This window comes from Protomyctophum bolini, assembly GCF_963924005.1.
Source record: "Protomyctophum bolini genome assembly, chromosome: 10".
Taxonomy (NCBI): domain Eukaryota; kingdom Metazoa; phylum Chordata; class Actinopteri; order Myctophiformes; family Myctophidae; genus Protomyctophum; species Protomyctophum bolini.
Window position 1 is genome coordinate 37,558,292 of NC_137871.1, and position 22,604 is coordinate 37,580,895.

The 22,604-nt window shown below is 41.3% G+C and overlaps 1 protein-coding gene across 2 annotated transcripts; it reads right to left on the minus strand.

Moving 5' to 3' along the window:
• Positions 1 to 319: 319 nt before the first annotated feature.
• On the minus strand, positions 320 to 21,573 carry ganabb (glucosidase II alpha subunit b; the record flags this gene model as incomplete). Of its 2 annotated transcripts, XM_080774594.1 has the most annotated exons (25): positions 320 to 2,412; positions 3,607 to 3,707; positions 4,041 to 4,150; positions 4,340 to 4,453; positions 4,604 to 4,678; positions 5,700 to 5,776; positions 6,604 to 6,668; positions 7,909 to 8,152; positions 8,707 to 8,808; positions 9,884 to 9,980; positions 10,696 to 10,836; positions 11,153 to 11,232; positions 11,431 to 11,557; positions 11,884 to 12,119; positions 13,045 to 13,198; positions 14,138 to 14,318; positions 14,642 to 14,738; positions 16,952 to 17,033; positions 17,162 to 17,234; positions 18,568 to 18,633; positions 18,802 to 18,981; positions 19,514 to 19,641; positions 20,429 to 20,537; positions 20,668 to 20,766; positions 21,554 to 21,573. In XM_080774594.1, the coding sequence occupies 25 exons, from the start codon at positions 21,571 to 21,573 to the stop codon at positions 2,303 to 2,305; spliced, it is 2,868 nt and encodes a 955-aa protein (XP_080630720.1). In that variant the 3' UTR covers positions 320 to 2,302. The 2 variants fall into 2 exon arrangements, with proteins under 2 accessions (XP_080630720.1, XP_080630721.1); XM_080774595.1 differs by lacking the exon at positions 18,568 to 18,633 and having other exon boundaries at positions 21,554 to 21,572.
• Positions 21,574 to 22,604: the final 1,031 nt, after the last annotated feature.

Below are 22,604 nucleotides of genomic sequence, written 5' to 3' on the forward strand. Positions count from 1 at the left end.
CTCGATCGCGACGACACTTCAACCTGACCCCATTGCGTGACCCCACTCTATGCCCATCTATGATGACCATATAGACAGATGCCTCCCACGCTCCCTCCCTCCCTATGACTCTGGCTTGACCCGAAGTTTATTTTGATCACTGAGTTTAGTAAGATCAGCTGGATACACAAACATAAGGTGCATTTTATCCAGTTTACTGAGATACTGGATTAGATACACAATTTATCCAGTTACATCACGTTTTGCGCCGTTACATAATATCTACTAATCTAGGCTATTTCAATACACATGGCACTATATTAAAATAAAACACTTTAAAAGTGGGAATGAAGATTTTATTTATTTCCAACGAATTTAAGCAAATTTAATACAGGATCCCTCCTTTAATACATTTGGTCAAGTTCATGATTTTCTCTTTAGTCTCATTTTGTGAAGTAGTGCAACTGACAACCGTGATTGTAACATTTGCAGGCTCCTCATTATTCAGTCCCATTTCTAATTCATATCTCCAAATAAAATGCCTACCCTCTACAACTTGCAGCAAAATGTACATAAGAAAACAAAAAGACAAACTTATACAATAACGCCCTAATGTAAATATCCTGCCATTTTGACCAAACGGGGATGGTTTCAGAGTCCCCAAATGTTCAACTGAATATTTAGGGATGATCAGTTCACATTGGGATGTATTTACGGACACAGATCTGCAAGCCACCGGCATGTGACATTCCACGATTAAGCTGAACCTAAGTATAGATTTTAACAGTTGTAAATTACATTTACAAATGGCAACTCCAAACCATCTCAATATCTAGTCACCCCCCCCCCCCCCCCCCAAAAAAACAGGAAAATAATAATTAAGTTCTCGCTCTTCCTGAAGTGCATTAAAAATATAATCAAGTAAACAAAGTTGGATAAACCAGAAAAAGGACATGTCAAAGAAAACAGAATTAGTCTTCCACAGTATCAGTGGTTCAATCCCCTGAACAATTCCTTTTGCCAAATAACTTTAGTATCAGGTTCAAAAGAGCCAAGAATCCCCTCGCTGCTCAGTAGTTTGTGAATGACTTTCTGTAAAAAAAAGAAAAAAAAACATTCCTGGATGGAGCAATGACATGATAGTGCACACATTCTTTAGAAACAAATGGATGGGCAAAACAGGAATGAAATGGCCTCAAGTTGTAGCAAAAATCATGTCTTTACATCTTATGGCAGCTGTACAAAAAAAGGGGGGGGGGGGGAATGTACATACTAGCACTCTTAAAGAGCCCTGTTAAACTTATTTGCGAGCCGGTGTGGCACACCTAAAATAGCAGATCTACAAGCTCATCCTCACATCATTCAGCACACGGGAACTAAGTATAAATCCATCCTTCACAAATTAACACAAAACTGGCAAGGGGACAGTTATAAACACTTAACCATGATCAAATGTGGCACAAGTACACCGACTTCAGTTTAAGTGCTTGTCGTTTAAAAAAGAAAAAATAGAAAAGGGGATGGAATGAATTGTGAAAGAATCTCAAGTCAAACACATGGTCACAAAAAGAGGGGAATCAACAGCTTGTTCGTTAAGAATGTGCACCTTTCATTTTAAAAAACAAAAACAAACTTATTTTCCCCCAGTGATGTTTTTTTTTATTCACAGGCGTTTAGGATGGACAGCCTGGGGGACAAAACAAGACAAAATAAATCATCTGAATGTCTTTGGTCTAATCCTAAACATCCACTACAATTAAATCATGATTTGACCAATCTTATTTTTCTCCTTCATTTTTGTTCTAAACAGAAATAAGTGAATTAAAAACTATCTAGTAACCGTTCAGTTAGTTGACCCACCATTGCATTACTGAACACAAGATTGGACATAGTAGGGACATTTTCAAGTGGCTCAGTTCTACCAACAGGTTTACATGGGATTACATGTAAACACCTGTGCGTAATTAATTATGTATGGATGAATACTATACATTGACAAAGGAATCATGTGGGAGAATGTAATATGAGTATTCAAGACAGAGTGTGTGTGTGTGTGTGTGTGTGTGTGTGTGTGTGTGTGTGTGTGTGTGTGTTTAGGTCCACAGTCCAACTGTATTCCATGTGCCACACTGAGGCAGTTATCTTCTCATTCTTGTTTCTCCTGTATAAGAGCTTTGTATCTAATCCACTCAGTCCCTCTCTCCTTATCCCCGTTCAGTCCAGTTCAGTCACTCTACTTCCTGCTCACGCCTCTTGATCACTCTCCTTCCGTCACCATGGTTACTGAAGCACCACAGTCCAGTCCGTCCCGGTGTCACCATGGTTACTGAAGCACCACGGTCCAGTCCTTCCCGGTGTTCATGCCAGGCTTGCGAAGCGTCAACACTGACATGGAAGCGTCAAAGTCAAACTCCAGTTGGCTCTCCTGACCATCTGCAGAACGGAAATTAAAAGAGACATTAACAGCCTGAAGCAAACCTGACCTATTATTAACACCTGAAAATAGGAGGTTCAATAATTAGTGTGGTTGTCCTAACAGGGCAACCACAATATTGTTATTTAAATGAGCGATACTTTGGCACGCAACTTGTCCCACAGTTTTGGTGGCACGCAGCTAATGTATTTTGCGTGTCTTAAGTACCAGGTCTTATTACTTAACTTAAGACCTGGAGGCGTGGTCAATGCTCTTTGGCCACTCAGAATAGCCAAATGGCATTGATCACGCCTCCATGTCTTAAGTTAAGTAATAGGACCTGGTACTTAAGACACGCAAAATACAGCCCATAGTGTCTAATGTCCATGTCCCTCAAACTTATTTCTAATGGTTTGAGCCTCAATCACCATTGATATAACCAGGCCATTGGCATTTCGTTTTTGCTTCTGAAGCCGTTTTAGCTGCAGTACCATAATGTCCTGAGGTGGTAGGGGTGCTGACATGCAACTTATTTCATATTTGAGTCATTATAATACTGATGCTAGATAAACCCAGGCTTGTTTCCATTCCATGCCAGCTTGGAAAATCAACAATGGCGGACATTGTAAACAAAGTGGAAATGCAAATTTGGAACTGAAGACCGAAGAGACAAATACGACCATTTTATCCATTTGTTGCAAAAACATGATTTTGAGGGGATAAATCCCCTCCGAATTACTTACACATGATCCCAGGGGTGACTTGACATTGGCTAGCAAAATTAGTGGGAGGGGCCTATGTAAGCAATTGCGGCAAGCACACTTCAAAATTGCGACTTTTCTAGTTTTAGGAACAGTTGTCAAATTTGCACAATATAGACCAACAACCAAGCTAGTGAGATACTAGATACTAGTAAGATACTTTCAAGCACGATGTAAATTGACAAACTACTAAGGCACCAACATGGTCGCAGAATGTGTGAGACAGCACATTAGGTAAAACGAAAGGAAAGGTACTATGTTTACCCAGGGTAACTGGACTAAGCTCAAGAACTTGTTTACAGCCAGGCCCTGCTCATAGAACATTTCATGGTAGAGGTTCAATGCCTTGTCCAAGGGCACTTCAGCGGTGGTAATTTTAACGTGCCGGTCCGGGGATACGAACAAGCGACCTTCCGATATCAAGACCGCTCCACAAACCGTTCGGGTACTCACCAGCAGTTCTGAGGGTAACCTTGCTGGGTTTGCTGGATCCCAGTATGAGGATGCGTTCGATCCAGGACTGTGTAGAATACTGAGCATCAGGAGCTAGATTCCTGTGTGGGGGGAATAGACATAAAGATGGCCTTACTAAAAAGAACATTACAGTAGAGATCAATACAAGAGCACAACCAATATATAATTCTGGCATATTTCACTTTTTTTAAAGCATCAGTTCAGTTAATGCTTTAATTTTTTTAGAAATGCAGCACTTGCACTTATGCACTAACACTAATGCAGCATATGTGTCCCGAAATCTAACTCGGTTCGGGCTTTGCTCTGCATGAGAAGGTATAATTTCGAAACTGGTTACAAATATGGTTCCAAAATCCATTAGATGAGACAGTGCCGACTCAGAGCATATAATATCAATGATACTCATGACCCACCTGGAAGAGAGGACATTTTTGGCGAAAGACAGGCTCCTGTGGATGAACTCCTTTTTATTAAAGTTAAAGGTGTGGCCATCGTCTATGTAGAGTTCACCCTCTGCAGTTCTCTTTCAGGAACAAAATGAGAGAATAGTGGTTAAAAATGCTTCCAACTAGTAGAAGGTATGTCGACACAGGACAGGAGTGGACTACTGTATGAGATTTAGAATAACTGTCACAGTATCAACATTGAACAATGTGCGTGTGTGTGTGTGTGTGTGTGTGTGTGTGTGTGTGTGTGTGTGTGTGTAGGATACCTGGGCACTGAGGGCCACGTATAAGGTGTAGGGATCATCTTCCATACAAGAGGACGACCTGCGAACTCTGGCCTTCCTGGGAATAATGGAACCACCACGCTGGAATACTGGGATCTGGTAACAAGACAGTCATATTAGCAAGACATAACATAACACACAACGACACAAACATACATAACAGTATAAATAGATAGGACCATGGATACTGTGTGTGTGTGTGTGTGTGTGTGTGTGTGTGTGTGTGTGTGTGTGTGTGTGTCTTACAGAACTCATGGTGACAGGGATGTAAAGGTTCTGGGCACCATTGTGCTTCTGGAAAGTGTGGACATCGAACCAAATCTGCAACAGGCGGACGGAGGTTAGAATAGGACCACCAAAAGACTAACAAATGGTTTCTTTGCCAAGAACATACAAAATACTCAACTGGGTCCAGACTAGAGACTCTCAGCATCAGTTTGAACCATTTCCGGTTCAAACTTACTGCCTAGCCTATTAACCCATTTAGGCCTGAGGCCGATTCTAAAAACGCCTTCTAAAGCCTGACCTAAGTTTTCTGAAAAACTTCAAATATTTATATAGCAGCATAATGTTTTTGTAATTTCTGAAAAAAAAAAGGGTTCCCAGCCTGAGGGGGTAAAACACCAAAAGGGGTTCCCACCCAGAATGGGTTAAATGAAGCTATGGGAAAATGCTCAACAGGGACTACAGTTATGCACAGTCGATTAAACTTGGTATGGGAATGTGCCTACATTTATTATGTAAATGGACAGGGACACACAAAATATAGCGGGTTAAAACCCCACTCGAGTCCCCAAGATAAACATACACATGGTTTTCCCTATATTTAGCAACAGATCAACACTCTATTTGCACAAAGTTGAAAACTGCTCTTTTGACACTAATTTGCAGACTCATGGCCGATTTGTCTCTTGCTATTGCTGCCAGTATGCAGTAAGTGCAGAGTTAAAAGCCTAAAAGCCCTCCAAGAAGCCATTGCTGCTCCTTTCCAACTGGAGAAAAGAGGTGTCAGTCTGGTTGTCAGTCTAGTCGGGCTACACAAATTTTAAAAGATAAGGTTGACATTTTGAACAGAGGGTGGCGCACAAGTTAGTCATGTGGTCACTCAAATGGTTAGGAGAATGAATACACACAGAAAGTTTTATGGCTTTTTGAGATATCCTGTGCCAAGTTGAAAATGTGTCCTAAGGGTAGTGCAAGAGGAACAGAACGTAGTAAAAAGAATATAAGTAGGGCTCCTGGAGTGCACAATTAAAGTTTTTAATCTGTTTATTTTAATGTGCAAAATAAGGGAGAAATGGGGCACATTTTTGAGATATGGACAAAATGATTGACATCTTACCTCTCCTTGACCTGGCAGGTAGGCAGTGACTCCCCTGCTCCCCTCTTCAGTCACTGGGTGAACCAGCAGGTCTCTCCCTGGAGCAACACACAGTGAGTTAGGTACAGGGCATTGATGACATTATGCAGGGCTTAAAGCCAAAAAGAATCCCAAGACTGAAAATTACTTTTTGCAAATCTGCACTGATTTCATTAAATAACTCCTATGAAATCCTCAGGACTGAAATCCGTCCCCAGGACTGATAACTTTAAGCCCTGCATTATGGTTTGGTTCTCCTAAACCCTGTTCTTACTAGGCTACTACATACATAGTGTATAATATACGACATTGGTTCTCAAAATGGGATCTGGGGGACAGGGGGTCACCCCTCAGCCAAATTAATATAGCAATGTACAAGCCTACAACAATATGTCACTATGTGACGCATAGATCTGAGCTTGTAGATCTGTCATTTTCAAAAATAATCTTGAAAATGTTTGCATTTTTTAAACATTATAAACAACAAATCTTGTATCTTGTCCCTGGCACAAAATATTTTCACATGGGGGTCCGTGGTACAAAAGCAAACCTTTGTCAACTCTTATTTTCTGGCAAAGAAAATTACCGTATGTCACATTAGGCTGCTATAAGTTTTATTGAACAATGGAGAGCATGCACTCTTGGGGGCTATATTTATGTTATTTTTTAATTTATTGCACTTAGTTTCTTGTCTTTCTGATTCATTCAAATGCACTTTACAGTGTACTTTGTGCGTCACATTGTGACGGGCAGTGAGCTTGAAGATCTGCCATTCATGCCAAATGTTTACCTCAGACTAGGGATGCTAGGGTTCATGTGGTTACTTGCTCAAACTCGGCTGAGGAAAAAGGTGCCATGCTACATGCACGTGTCGGAGGTGACTCACCTAGCAAGAACTGGTCATCCATAGCAAATGTAACGGTGTCCTGAGGATACTCCACCCACAGTGGCCTGCAATGTACACAGACAGGTGAGATGACATACAGTATGACACACACGTACACCCAGAGGTTGCGTTAGTCCTGTAATTGCCGATTTTGACGGATATTTTATGACAAAGACCGGAAAATATAAATCTCTACGGACATCCTGACCGATTGACGATGACACGGCCGTCCATTATAATCTACCGCAAATCTCTCGCTTTCCCTCTTCCTCTGTCACGAACACACACGCTGTCAAGTTCTAAGTCTACGATTTCCTGTTAATAAATAACCTGTGTAAATGTGCTTCATTGGGAAGTAAACAGGAGGCACTTTATTGTGAAGGGAAGACAGGAACAAGAGTTGTTGCTGAGAACTTGTCGAATAGACTAGAGTTATGAGTTGTCGGCAGTTGAAATGCCAGAAATGCTGTGTCGTTCCGGACGGTTATTAAATCATGTATTTAACAGCCTAAACAAGTTAGAATACGTCGGACACGTTCAAACGAGAGGGCACTTGTGAGTAAAGTTGGTAAAGGCAAGTTGTCCAACCACTAATCAACAACAATGCAAATGCATTTGAATATGAAACATCCAACAACCACGGATGCCTAAAGACTCTACACAAAAGCTATCCACACGGCAACTGCATCCAGGTGAAACACGTTAATCATAAATGTGGACGTTGAAAAGTTACAACTTCTCAGTCTCCTTATAGAATAATAAGAATATCTCTAGACTACAAGATTCGCACAGATACTTAATCAACTTGCCCAAAAAGCTGTCCTAAGCAGACGCAGGGACAGCATCCACTGCCTGTATCCATTACTTGTGTGACGACTACTAGCCTATAATGTATTGCCTTAAACACGTCAGCTGAGCCACATTATCAAAGATGAATCTGAAGTACCTATGTTGGTGCTGTAGGCTACCCTCATTGATATTCTGAAGGACATTATGTTCAAAGTAAACCACAGATTATTGAGAAACCATTACGAATGCTGCAAGCGCTCAATGTGCAAAATGGTAATGTAAGTAATTAATGTATCTGTGCAAGATGACACTGCTATATAAAATGAGCATATTACTCAATTATGTTCAAATAGTTCAATCCAAAATATAATGCTGTAGTTAGGCTGCATTTATGCACCTGTATGTCTGACCGTTATTTTAATCAGATGTCTGATTCTCTCTTTTCCATGTCCAATACATGTCGGACATTGGGACTGGCAGTTTAAAATCCTAGCGCGACCACCAACACACACACACCTCATGACTGGATGTCCAGAGTGGTGTGCCTGATAGAACAGCTGATACCAGTAGGGCAGCAAGGCGTAACGCTGACGAACTGCCTCACGGATCAGCGCAGTGTTCTCTGGACCAAAGAGCCAGGGCTCACGGCGGGGGGTGTCCAGGTGGGCATGGGCCCTGAAGAACGGTTGGTAGGCACCCGTCTGGTACCAGCGCACCAGAAGCTCACTGTTGGGGGTCTTGAAAAAGCCGCCCACATCAGCTAAGGAAAAGACAGGGAAGATGTTGACCAAGTTGTTCAGTCACAACAAATGAAACATATCAGTAGTCTGCACGCAATCTGCTTGTCATGCAATTTGTCAGGTCAAATGTTGCTTTTTGCTAAAGAGTTGACAACCAATAGAAAATGCATCCATAAGTCTATCATTTTCATTTAGCTTTTCAACGATTTCTTCTTCATCATTCAACTTCTTCTACATCATTCATCATCTGTGGAAATAGTAATTATTTTAAAGGGAATGTCAGTTCGTTTCCGTTTTTCTTCTTAATTAAACATCCGTTTGATCAGCAGACATTGAAATACTATGGACACTATGGAAGTTTCTAATTAGCCAGGCTGTTTATGACACCTGCTCTTCTCTCATATGATTTGGATTATATGGATATTCTGTTGTACTGGCAGGTCCCCAACTGTCAGAAAATAACAGCCAGCCAGTCCTTCTGGTACTTTTAATTCATAGATGCATGGACAGCATACACAGATGCGTTTTGTAAGCGTGAGGTTAACTACAGTGTGGCCTGGTGGTTGATGCTTACCACCACAGAGAGAGATTCCCACCAGGCCAAGACTCAGACACATGGGGATGGAGATCTTCAGGTGTTCCCATTCAGCAGCATTGTCACCAGTCCACACAGCGCCTAGAGGAGAGGTACTCCAATGGTTCCATTAACCCGTATTTACCGGTTACCGGCCAACTAGAATTTCAATTATAAATATTAATGTCTGGTTGAAAAGTTTATTTATCATTATTATTAGGCTATTAAAGTAACGCATTACAAATCAGATGAATTTGTGTATGGCTCATGAATGTATATACAAATGCCCTCATGTGACACACACTTGCAATGGCGAAACAAACGTAAATGTACATTCTGCAAGAAAACCCAGAAATACCATTGGGTTTACATAGTGTACGATTAAACAGGGAGCAATACATTACAGGCAATGCACTGAGTGCATTTAATGAAAATTGATTTAAATAGGAAACGTAATGAAGGAGCACTGCAATAAAGCCAAAGAGTCATCTTCAGTTCAGAACTTCAGATCACCACTCATATCGCTCAAAAGTGTATACCAAATGTTAAATCAGTCATCAATTCATTGCAATGACAGTTTCTCAAATCTATGCAGCCGTTTTACAAACTGACACAGGTCTATACAGGCATATTGACATGGAAAGAGCCCTGGAGGAAACCGTACTGGAAGAACTTGACAACAAATTGCAAGAAAGCCCTGGAATCATTTCTGATAAAACATGTATGGGAAAGTTGAACGAGGTGGAAAGCCCAAAACATGTTTCTTAACCCATTTGGGGCGGGAACCTGTTTTGGTGTTAGCATTACGTTATGCTTTAGCTATTGAAAAATAGCAGATCTATCGTAGCGTGCCACTGTAGATCTGCTATTTTTGAAAAATCAAAGAACAACTGACATAGAAACATAGCTTTTTCAGAAAACTGTCAGGATGTAGAAGACATTTTTATTATCTGATCTCAGGTCAGAATGGGTTGGCCAACAACTATTATAATAGTTTAAACATTTCTATAGGTGATCTATAAAATTCTAATATACTGTATTTGAATCATTATTTAACCCTGCTCTTACTCTGACAAAGCCAGTAACAAGTAACACCCTGACAAAGCCTGCTAGCATACAGAAACACAAGCAGGTGGGTAGTATGGACAGTGGAGACAGAACTTAGAAGTCAGCTTACCATAGCGCTGTGAGCCAGCAAAGAAGGCCCTAGTAAGGACAAATGGACGCTCTACTCCCCCTGACCTCTGGATGAGGCCCTCTGCTGTGGCCATTTGCTGCAAGTTAGAAGAACAATGAGGAGGAGCAGCGAACAGTCTACAAACAAGCTATGAAGGTTCACATTTTCACATAAATAAGGTGCGTGAATTCATAATGATCTATCTATCTATCTATACGAGGTATTTGTTTTGTCACACATAGATAACACATTTTTGTGTCCCAAAAATAACTATACTACTAAAAGGTACTAGTGCTCACTAATAATAATATTATTATAAAGAAAAATATAAAAATCAGAAATGGCATGGCTACACTGTAAATGTCAGACTTGACATTGGCCAGCTTGTGACGTCAATCATCTGACATGACTCCACATTTTGAACACCGATCAGAGGACTTTTGACTAACAATTATAAAATATTATAACAAGTTTAAAACATATAATTGGTGAGGATTGATCAGTTTGCAAGATTAACTTCTGAGCTCACACAGACAAACTCCCCAACCCTCTAATAGACTGCTAGGCTCCTGCAGAGCCACGACGAAAACACTTGCACTACCATTAATAATAAGTTGTTGTGGATAAGTATATTAACTAAAGAACATAAATGTGTCACTTGCAAAATATTAACTCCTTGACCATCGACCCCTATAGGCTTTCGGTTCATTATCGTTCACAGCCATCGACCCCTTTTGGGGCTTTATTCGTTTATTTTTATTTTTAAGAGTTGGTCTAATAATAGAATACAAGCTCAAAGTCCTGACACGCACCACATAGAAGCCATAGAGGTTGTGCACATCCCGGTGCTCCCAGGAGCCATGCAAAGCATCCTTGTGCATGGTGACCTCTGGTCCATTGAACACTGATGGCTCATTCATGTCGTTCCATGTGTACAAGTTCTCCATGGATCCCTGGGAAGTAGAGATGGAAGAGTGTGAGCAAGGAAAACCCAACAACAGGAAAAATATAATGAATCCCTGGCTTACTTCTTTGCCCCAAATAGATGGTTCAAATTAGGGTCAACAGTTATTCCGTAGGATGTATAGTAGAATGCTAGACTGATGTTTATACTTGGTCTACCGCTCTTGATACAGCCCAATATATTTTTACTAGAGCCCAAACATATTTTTACTACAGCCCAATACATATTTTTAAAAGTAAACAGTTTAGTGGACTGTCCATCCTGTTTTTCAGAATAATACTGCATTTCATCTCCGGATTTCTCACCTCGTATTGATCGTAAGCAAACATGCTGGCCCACCATGCTCTCATCTCTGGGTTGGTGAAGTCAGGGTAGCCTGCATTACCTGGAGAAATAAACAAAATAAACAATTTAGGGAAAGAGTACAGACAGATCTGGAGTTAGAATAATATGGCATGACGACAACCAGTATACTCAGATTAATTCAAATTTAATCTGTTTACTACGTTACTCGTTACTTCAGTGTAGGTGCAATATTAATTTAAAGCATCTTTATTTCTTCTGACAGTAGATTGAATCAAACCTGGCCAGCACCAGCCCTCATAGTCTCCACCATCTTTATTCTTAATGTAGAAGCCTTTGGAGCGGATCTCATTGTGGATCTTGTAGTTGCTGTCTACTTTGATATGAGGATCCACAATAGCCACCATCTATGGACAGAGAGAAAGAATTAAAAGGTGGTCTGACGTCTGATGTTTTAGCCCATTGGATACAACTCAAAGCATTATACTGTAGATCGTTTTATTTGAAAAGTCTAGCCAAAAATCCTGGTAGAATACAGACATTGACAAAGGCACTTCAGGGACGTTCAGTAAGGTTTTCATTTTATGGAGTAAATGTAAACAAGCTAAATCTAAAAACAAATGGATAAAGCTTTGAATACACAACATCGATGGTGGCAAGTTCCTTCATTAACAATGAGGATCCCATTTGATTTTTAACCCTAGTTCGTGCAATGTTAATCGCTTTCCATTACCTTGCGTCTCTTTTCCATGATACCCTGCAGCATCTCCTTGGGTGTGGCGAACTTGTGAGGGTCCCAGGTAAAGTAGCGCTTGCCGTCTGTGTGCTCGATGTCCAGCCAGATGAAGTCGTAGGGGATATCATGCTCATCAAAGCCAGAATCCACTGACCGCACATCCTCTTGGTCATTGTAGTTCCAGCGGCACTGGTGGTAGGCCAGTCCAGCCAGAGGAGGGAAGGCCTGGGTTCCTGAGCAAGGAAATCACAAGGCTAAGTAAGAAAAGGACCATGACAGCCGGGTGGACAAGTGTATCAATATACACCATCTTTGAAAGATTCTTTGTTTCACCACACTTTTACTGATCTTATTTTTCAACGTGCACACTACTGTATATTATTTTATTGACGTTTTTAAGAGTCCATGGTCCAGCAGTTTGCGAGATGAGCTTGGACAAACGCACACCCAGTCATAGACGGCTAGCCTCTTGCCAAGGCCACTGGGAATGAGCCGGTCAGACAAAATGCGTTGTAACACATGCACTATGCATGTGTTACAAAGCATTTTGGTCTTATACCACACATAATTCTGTCTTTCTATAATCTTCAAAGTCATAAATATGAATTCCTCGTGCCATTTATCATCCGCCAATAATCGAATTGTACAACTTGAAATGTACACAAATGCTCGTTTTTGCATGCGCCTTCGGGCAACTAGACCTGGATTGTGGTGAGCTTTTTTTTCATGCAACGTGTCCTGCACCCCTCATGAGCAGACGGGTCGCTGATCCAGGAAAGAACGCCTGCGTCACTCGCTCCACGTCTGAAACGACCTATACTGTACAATACATTTGCATTTTGATGTATGCACTTAGCTGAAAGTTGTCTTTTAATGCAGACGTTTAAAGATTAATATTGACAGTGGAAAAAGCAGCACTTGTTAAATTGCCAGGTTCTGGTTCGATATCGGGGATCAGCTAAATGTGGAATTTGCACCTGAGCTACTGCCATGGAGACTATTGTCTGCTGCCATATGTACCTGTATGTTGCCTGATGCCCTGCACTCCGAACTACAGTATCTGAAAATACTAAATAATTTGTAGGAGGGCACGTAGGTACATACGAGCAAAAAAAAGCAACTACGGTCATGTAAAAAGGCAACAGATTTTCTTCTCACCTGTGAGGGAGGCATACTGGGAGAAGACATCGTATGGCGTCGGTCCCAGCATGATGAAGACGTCAATGATGCCGCTCTCAGAGATCCAGCGCACATCTGTCTGCGGAGTCTCGCTGGAGCCCTGCACATAGTCCAGCATCTTCCCAAATACTGTCTGCAGACACACAACGCGCAGAAGTTGAGTCAGGGGGCGAATATTGGAGTGTCTATATTTGTGCACTGTTTTAGGACTAATTGGGCCTACCCTGCCATATCCAACATTGTCGGGATGGACCAGAATGTAGGCTAATTAGTCGGGCCGGGCCGAGCCGAGCCTCGGGTTCCATGATTATTATTATTATTATAATTTTTTAATCTGTATCAAATGCTATCTACTTCAATCTCTGTACTTCTTTATCTATCTTTTGGTCCTTACATTCCTTAAACCAGATGTTCAGAGGGACATCCAATTGATTTCTTTCTATTTCTTTTCATTTTGCATCATATTCTGGATTACACCAATAAACTAAGTATCTTATTTGTGCCGCCGCTTTATAATAGTCTTCTAAACATGGGAGAGACATACTTCCCTCATCTTTAGGCAACTAATGTTTTGAAACGTACTCGGGGTTTCTTACTTCTCCAGATGAACCTGGAGATAGCTCTATTCCAGTTGTCAAATTGTTTTTTTGGTATTTCTACCGGTAAGGATTGAAAGAGGAATAGTAATCTTGGCAAGATATTCATTTTTACGGCTTCTATTCTATCATGGATACCAAACACCAGAGGGGCACCATGATTCTTTTTTTAATAAATAAAACTTCTACCACCTCAAAAGTTTGTCGTCCGACCAGCCTAGCCTGTGTTAGTAATGAAAACCGGGAGACAATGGCCAAAACTCAATCGAAAATCGTCCAATTTGCTCAGTCTTAGTTCAAAGCTTGTTGGATGACACATAATGACACCTTTATGGGTATTTCGGGCCTAAAAGAATGTTAATCGTTTGGGCCGAGCCTCAGGCTGGCCCAATAGGGCCAAGGCCCCAGTTAAAGAACTCAGACCCGTTGAGAACTCCAATTTAATGTTTTGTCCTGGCTGTTGACCTGCTGCTTACCTTCCCTGCAGTGTTAGAGCTGATGTCCACCCACGTCTCAGCAGCATTGAGCCAAAAGATACCCATGGTGCGCTGGGCACTGTGGGACACCATGACAGGGACAGCACCATATAGAGCCATGGGGTTGAACAGCTCATATTGGAACACATCTAGGTTATACAGTCGGTATGGGTCTCCGGCACTGAAACAAACAAAACAAAACAAATAAACCAACAAATCTTAAAATTACTATATGCCAAATACAGCAACTGCACTGATTTAGTCTTCTCTACATGCTCCAGCATACAGTGTGAAATACCAAAAATGTTTAATCACCTACATCTTTATGTATAATTGACACACTCATCCACCTACTACACCAATTTATTTTAATCAATCTATTCATCTAACCACCATTCTCGGTTAGGCTTTAACAGCCAACTAATCAACATAATTACAGGTCTTACGTGGATTGCACATTAACAAGGACATTTCAACACTTGATAGTTGATAGATGGGACTCACTCTGTGGTTTTAAGTTTGAGGCTGTCTGCATGCTCTGGAATTCCATAGACATGTTCAACTCCCGGTAAAGAAAAGTCTAAACTGACAGACGAGGGTCCTGTGGAGAGAGCACAACCAATCAGACAATAGAAACATAGCCGCTAAAAGCCCATAGTTATACATTTATGCAAATCATTGTATTTTCGAAAAAAGTGTATACATTTGTCATTGAGTTGCATCTATGAAATAATGCATTACTGTATATTAGTAACAACCTGTAAATAATGTTTTGCACACTAACTGTCTGGCAAGATAAAACCAACGTTGTTACAGTTTTAATACCAGTACATCAGAAATAAACTAAACAAGGTATCAAAAATCTAACAGACCCGATTAAACATTTAAAGGTCACTATAGACACACAGGAACAACAGTGCAATGCAATCCATATAAGAGGCATCATAAAATACTGTAGTTTCATTGGTTGACTACGGAGGCTGAAGGGCTTTTTGTGTGCTAATAAAGTGTCCCATATGTTTGTTAATATACAACACACGTCCCACAATGTACTATTATGCTCTATCAGTGTGTCTAAAGTGCTAGGAAAAGTTTATGGTATATGGTTTATGGACGCATGGTATATATATGTCACAGACGATGCCTGCAAGCTTTCAGTAACGGATACGTTAATGCTGATAAACGCTATGAGTTACACTATCAATTTAGTAGTTATTTAATTTCACAAGATTGTAACTGACAGTGACGAGTGGAGCCATCCGTTTTGCTACAGGACGTAAACGATCACAAACAAAAGAGAATGTGTTAGTTATATTTGGTGTAGTCTCGTGTAGCCAGACAACTATTCCACAATCTCCGAATGCTATAGTCTGGATCTACACCTCCCGAAATCCAAGTAATCAGTTTGTCATTTCCGTTCACAAAAATATATTTTAAAATATCTTTATTTTTTTTAAAATTTTTATCCCACGATTTTGTAACCCAGTTTTCTTTTCACCCAGTGCCAATTATCTAATGTAATCCTGGGCGCTACACTTCCTCTGCCAACCTGGGGGGGCAGCGGACTGACCTCATGCCTCCTTCTATGCATGAGGAGTCCAAGCTGCTTCTTTTCACCTGACAGAGGGGAATTTCCCCGGCCGGACGTAGCGCGTGGAAGGGACACGTTATTCCGACCAGTTCCTTTCCCCTCCATCAGGCGCCCCCGCTGGCCAGGGGGAGGTAGTTTTAGAGACCAGGATTACGGCATGTTTTTGTGAGGGTATCTACCCTAGGGGACACGGGGAGAACATGCAAACTCCACACAGAAAGGCCCTATCGCCAACGCCCGCCTCGGGTATGGGCACTGATGATGCGGAGGAGGGAACACGCCGCCAGTGCCCACAGCGTCCCCAGCGGGAATCGAACCCAGGACCTTCTAGCTGTGAGGCGACAGCACTACCAACTGTGCCACCGTGCCCCTAATAAAATAAAATATCTTTAGAGCTTTTTTTTTTTTAATTCCCATTTCTAAGCAGTGAGCTATATATACTGTATGCTTAGATGATTTCTATTTATATTAGGATAAATTTGCGCAACGGTAAAGATGAAACGGAAGTGTGAAGGAGGCTTCACTTCCGCTTTATATTTTACTCATGATCAGAGCTCTCTCTCGTTCTCCAGACTGTACGACTGAAACATTTGAAAATTGCAGTAAACAGTCTGGCCACGCAAGACTATATTTGGTGATGTAATTCTGGACCAAAAGTGAAATGAAATAAGAAAAACAAGAATTAATTTAAAACGCATACGTTTGAGTCTCTCATGTATCGTTTAAATAGGCTATTTATTTTGTAAAATGATCACATCTTGCTTCTTCCAAACAGCATCTTGCAAGACTAATTTTGGATTAATAACCTGGAGAATTCAGCAGTTGAAAATGTCAGGATATGTGACCCCCTGGCCATTTAAATGGGCCATTTCCCCCCCAAATACATTCATGAAACTGTAATCCCATTCAAGTGGCAAATGAAGTGTGAAACAATCTATTGAGAAAACAAGACTATATGTTGACAGACATTTGGAAACCTATTTGTATTCAAATCATATATAATAATGAATGATAACTTTAATAGTCTCCATTTCATCTAGGATTGTTTTAAAAGTAGGTTAAACTACAGTTGATTCTATGGACTCGCCTGCAGTACACTGTTCTTCTTTACCACAAGCTGTCTCAATTGTGGGTGTGACATTTTATATACTGTATACCGTTAATATAAGCACCAACCAACCAGTGGTCAAAAGAAAGAAACGTCATCAAATTAGGAGAACTACCATTGGGTTTGCCGTCCGAGTGTGACTTAAATGTTTCCTCCCACATTCCATCTTCTGATTTCTCTTCTTCTGTGTTCACTGCCTGGTACAAACAATGATGTTTTAAGAGCAGGGGAGAGAGACAGGCATGTTAAAGAATATTGTATTAAAAAGGGTTAAGAGTAGAGACAGGGATACTGCAGGTTTCAGTTTCAATGTACAGTTTCTTACCTCCTCGCCCTCTTTTTCTGGATCAGCCTCCTCTTTCTTCTCAGCCTCAGCCTCAGCCTCAGGCTCTGCTTGACTGTGCATTGGAGGATCGAATGGAAACAGCGGTAAGGTGGGATAGACGGGCAGAGAGAGAGAGAGAGAGAGAGAGAGAGAGAGAGAGAGAGAGAGAGAGCGACGTGTCACAAAGGCACATTTTGCACATATTTTGTGTGTAGAGAATAGATTATATAAAAAGGAAGCAGGGAACAAAAACAGACTAACTGATCTATCTACATAGACTACCAACTAGTTAAGCAAAGTCCTATACAATTTCACTAATGACAAAGGGAACACAAATCCTACCATTGTGGCTATTCTAAGCAGGGCATCATGAGACTGCAATTTCCAACACACACAAGGCTGCTAGAAACAACTCTACCATCAGTAATACTGCATGTACTATTCTATTATAATTCTGTCAGGCACCAAATTAGTTCCCGCTCTGTATAGTTGCCTGCCAGATCATCTTTAGCTTTTTCAGCCATCATAACTTGCATAAGTCGGCAAGAGAGACTTTCAAGTTTAATGTGCCTGTTAAAATGTTTGTGAAGGTCGATCAATCATGCAAATTAACCACCAGAGCCATTTGTTAAGGAAAGCTACTAGAATGACATGCTATGAAACGTTGTGTGATTCAGTTACATTGATGTGACAGAACAAAGACATAACGGTGAAAATCATTTATGGGCTCACACCTCATTCAAGGTGATCATTCATTGTTTTTTCATTGTTTTTTCATGCTAATCGTTTACTTTTTAAAATATGGTGGGGAGAGGAGGGGAGGTCACCTTTCTAAGATACAATCCCTTTTAAGTTGTGCCCCTAAAATATTAATTTACCGCTTGAGATATGTATTAACGATAGGCCTTTTTTACCTGCTTTAAATACAATTCTGGAGTACAGGCACAATCAAGATTGTAGGTGCTGTTCTCTGGGATAACCTATATTTGTTTTTACTTTAAATTATTTCCCCCCAATTTAGTCACCTGTGTCAAATCCCCTACTGTAGTCCTTTGTCACTTACTACTACCTACTGGTTGGTTTGTTAGTGAGGACGTAGGCGAGCGTGTGTCTCCTCCGATACACGTCACGCCGCTAGTTTGCTTCTTTTCACGAGACGCTCTGCTAGTGCAGAGACAGAGATTGCTCTCCCCACCCGTCTTACTACATTCGAACATGGTCAATTGTGTTCATTGGGACGTCCAGCAAAGCCACATGCACCATGGAGGATTTGAACCCCTAGTCGCCTCAGTGGAGGGCAGGAACTTTACACTGCTCCACCCGAGTGCCCCATTCCTAGATTTCTACTGGCAGCATTAGCACAAAAAAAAACAGAATACACACTTACAAAGCTTAAGGATCTTTACCTAGTGAATACACTCTTGATATTATCCCACACGCTAGCCACTGTGCTAGATACTTTATAGGAGAAACTAGGATGATAGGAGAAGAGGACAGAACAACGAGTCAGAGACAATACCAAAATAATAAAACACTTTTATGGGAACAAAAAGAGAAACATCCACTTTGTGAGGATGTGAGTTTAAGAGAAAGGGCTGGTCAAGAGGTGTGTATGTGTTTGTGCGTGTATGGTCTCTCACGTGTCCTTGCGCATCCTCAGGTGCTCAAAGGCCAGCAGGCCACGGGAGTTTAGCGACATCAGCACATCGCTTCCTTCCATGATGTCCAATCGGAAGGGCCGGGCACTGACGATGACCCTCTGGGACTCCAACCCTAGGGACAGAACCACTCCATTCTCATCCTTAGATATGAGAGACAGGCTGAGGGAGCAATGGAGGGGAGGAGAAAGGGATAAGGTGACAGTGTGGATGTTTAGATTGGAAGTGTGATCATAGACAGTGATTGTCATGCACATGAAACACCTTTGACTTAAGCCTAAACCACACCAATGGATCGCCATGCAACTCCTTGCAACCAAACGGTTGCGAGTAGGCACATGTAGTTGCAAGCAACCATTGAATTGAACTAATTGTATCACTTGGGTCGGCATGCGCCACCATGTGCTGACATGGTGGAGGACATATCACACCGCTGGGAGGAACGCTAAAACAGTTTTGTTGCGTCTCGAACCATTGGTGTGGGCTTTATAAAACTCTGCAAAGAATACAGCCTAGCCACCAAGTATGACGTTTTAGCTATATTTCCAACTGTAGTCAAATAAGTGAAAATATGTTTCCTCAGAAATGATAGAATTACAGCATAGATAACAGAATAATTAGCATAGGGATACACTCAATGTTCTACCATTGTCGCCCACTTGTGAAACCCTTCCCCACACCCAGGGAAACTTACGGCTCCGTTGGCGGCTCCCGGATGAGCACATCTGGGACCTCGTAGCGAGGCTTCAGGGGCTTCAGCTCGTTAATCTTCACCCGTGTCATGTTGCCCTGGAGACGGTAGAGCTCCAGCAATAGACGCACCTGTCGGGTTTGTAGAGTGTAAGGGGTCAAGGTTAAAAAACTAAAATAAATTGCACACCTTAAGTGTCTTGGTCACAGGTGTATAGGAAGGAAATCTAAAAGGGGTCAGGACAATGTAAAAAAAGAACAGAATCCTGCACTATAGGCTACTTTAATAGGGCGGCTTTGGTTGCAAAGCCTTCAACGGTCAAGAATATAACAAATAAAGTGGGGCTTTATTGCCAACCTTTATTACCTTTTAGCTGACAAAACCTTTTTAGAAAGATGTTTCAGCATTTCAGTATGCATAATCAGGGTTCCCACACATATTTGCCATTGAATTTCAAAATGTTTCCAGAATATTTAACCAAATTCCCAGGCCTATCCTATATAACAATCATTCAGCATAATAATGCGTCCCTTACTCTTACCCTGAAGCCAACCCTGCAGAAGTCTCTAGATGGGTGCTACTGCATCAGCAAGAGTACACTACACATGTAACCAACAAGAATTTGCATGATGGAATGCAGCCAGGAGAATGAGACTAGCAGGACACTGCATAGCCAACTATTTTTCCAGGACCATTGATAAATTCCGAAACTTTGCAGGACTGGAAAACGTTTTTCCTAATTTTCAAAATATTTCCAGAATTTCATGACCGTGGGAATCCTGCATAATGTAAGCACAATATGAAGGGGAAATATAAAAGAAGGTGCGAACTGAGGTGGGCAATATCATGTAAAACAAATCACAATTTAAGCATGAGCGAGCTGTGTACACGCATGTGTTGTACTGTTGTTGTGTGTACCTTGTTGTTGTCATTGATGAGCTGCAGTGTAAGTCTAGTGTTGGTCAGCTCCATGGTCTCCAACAGGGCTCTGTATGGAGAATGGCCCGGCTTCAACGCTCGCTGACGTCTAAGTGGATTCACACAAGCTTGTAATTAGTGGTGACACCATTGTTGAACAACAGACTTTTATTTTGTCACCTGCGACTTAAGCTAAGTAGGCCTGTTGTAGCCATTTATTTGTCACCAGAGGAACTCACTTGCAGAAGGCACTCTGGTCACATGTCTTGAAGTTCCCCCGGTCCACGGCCCATGCCCCACTGAGGCACACAGACAGCAGGAGCAGGACAGGTGCCATCCTACAAACAAGTACATCGGCAAGTCACAAAGAATTATGCCACGTCCGACAGCACGTTGAACTTGACCAGCTACAAGCCATGATGTGGACTTTGTTCTTATTGTGTGGGAGTACAGGACATGTTTACTCAGATGAACGGTAGCTTGAGCTTCACAAAATGTCAGAAGCAACAATAATCTATTTTCCATTTCCTCATCCGTAAAACCACACATGTTTAATACAAACCCCTATTATATTACATGTCCATCATCTATCCTGGATGGACAACTTTCCGTCGAGAGCCTCTCATAAATGCAATTTTATTTAATGTACTTGGAAGGATGCCAAGCATATGAATTGACGATTAGCTAGATAGTAAGCTAACGTTGGTTTATATCAACTACAGCAGCACACACCAATACCCGGCACAGTTTTACCACCATTAGCAAAATAGTGTATTAATTAGGTGAATGTTATCTTCGTGTCCGGGTGGACCACTGCATCATGCATTAGCTCATAATAATAAAGAAAGTTAGCATGCTAACCTGGCTAATGTGTGTAAGTGCACAGACAGATCAGTGTGGCTTGTCTTGTCAAGCCTCTAATTCAATCTGTGGCTATTGGCTATCCGGTTTGACGAGTTTATTTATTCTAGCAGCTATTCAAATCCACACCGGTTAGTTTTCTCAGATTTTCTTCGTATCTTATTTCGCCTCAAATGTAGTATATGGACTGGCGTACACACTGTCAACATATCAAACAAATGTGGGTACATTTAAGATTTACTGGTCTGAATCGCTTTGTCTTACCACTCTGTGAAGGCGGCCATCTTGATAGAGCTCAAGTTCGGCTCCGCCTCATTTCACTTTACTGGTCGTCGTACGACGGAGCCGCGCGCGCAAAATAGCCGATCTACAAGCCCACAGCTCATAGTACAGCAGAGCCTCCTGAGCTTGTAGATCTATTTCCGACGCGCACGACGAAGCAAAGATGGTTGAGGAAATGAGATGCCCCCACCATACAATTTAATCAAAATGTTTATTTCACATTTAATCAATGGACGGACTTTCTGGATGTTTTTTTATTTTATTATGGAGCTGACGCATATATTCACATGTTGTAGGCCTAAGAGATCAATTCTGGTAGGTGTATAATCAGGGGAAAGATTGGTTATCTCGTTGCTGTACATCTTTATCCTCTGAGGCTCGGACACGTCAGCTTGTAGCTGGAGGCTGTAGCTCTGATTCAATCAGAATCAAGTAGGCCTACACTGCACTGGATGATTTAAAACAAGGAGTATTGAGTAACATACAGCCCCAGTGCAGTAGGAGGGAGAATAAATGTATGTGAATTAGTTGATAGGAATCATAACAATTCTGGAATCTGGATACAATTTGTAATATGAAGTGACAAAACACTTGTGCGTTATGTATTCGCCTAAACCTGACATGACACAGTAATGACAGTATTGAACAAAACATTTTAATTTTTTTGACAAGGCATGTTTTGAATGATACCTGGGCCAATAACAAGAACTTGGTGTAAATCTAAGAATAGTAGTGATCATCAGTAACCAAATTAAGAGTTCCATTTCTTGACCTAGAATCCTAGATATTACATGTGGTACTTAATGCAGAGTTTACAGTAGCAGTGACAAAGCAACAGGATACAAGCCATTTTCAATGGAAGCCGGGTACAAAACGTACCCCTGACACAACACACATGGTGCTGTGTGACAGGTTAACATGCTACCAAAAATAAAATAAAATTCAGCATTCCATTGATTGAAGCATCAATCAATCATGTTTTTGTTCCACCATTTCCCACTCAACTTCTCTCACCACAATTCATTCTCTGCTG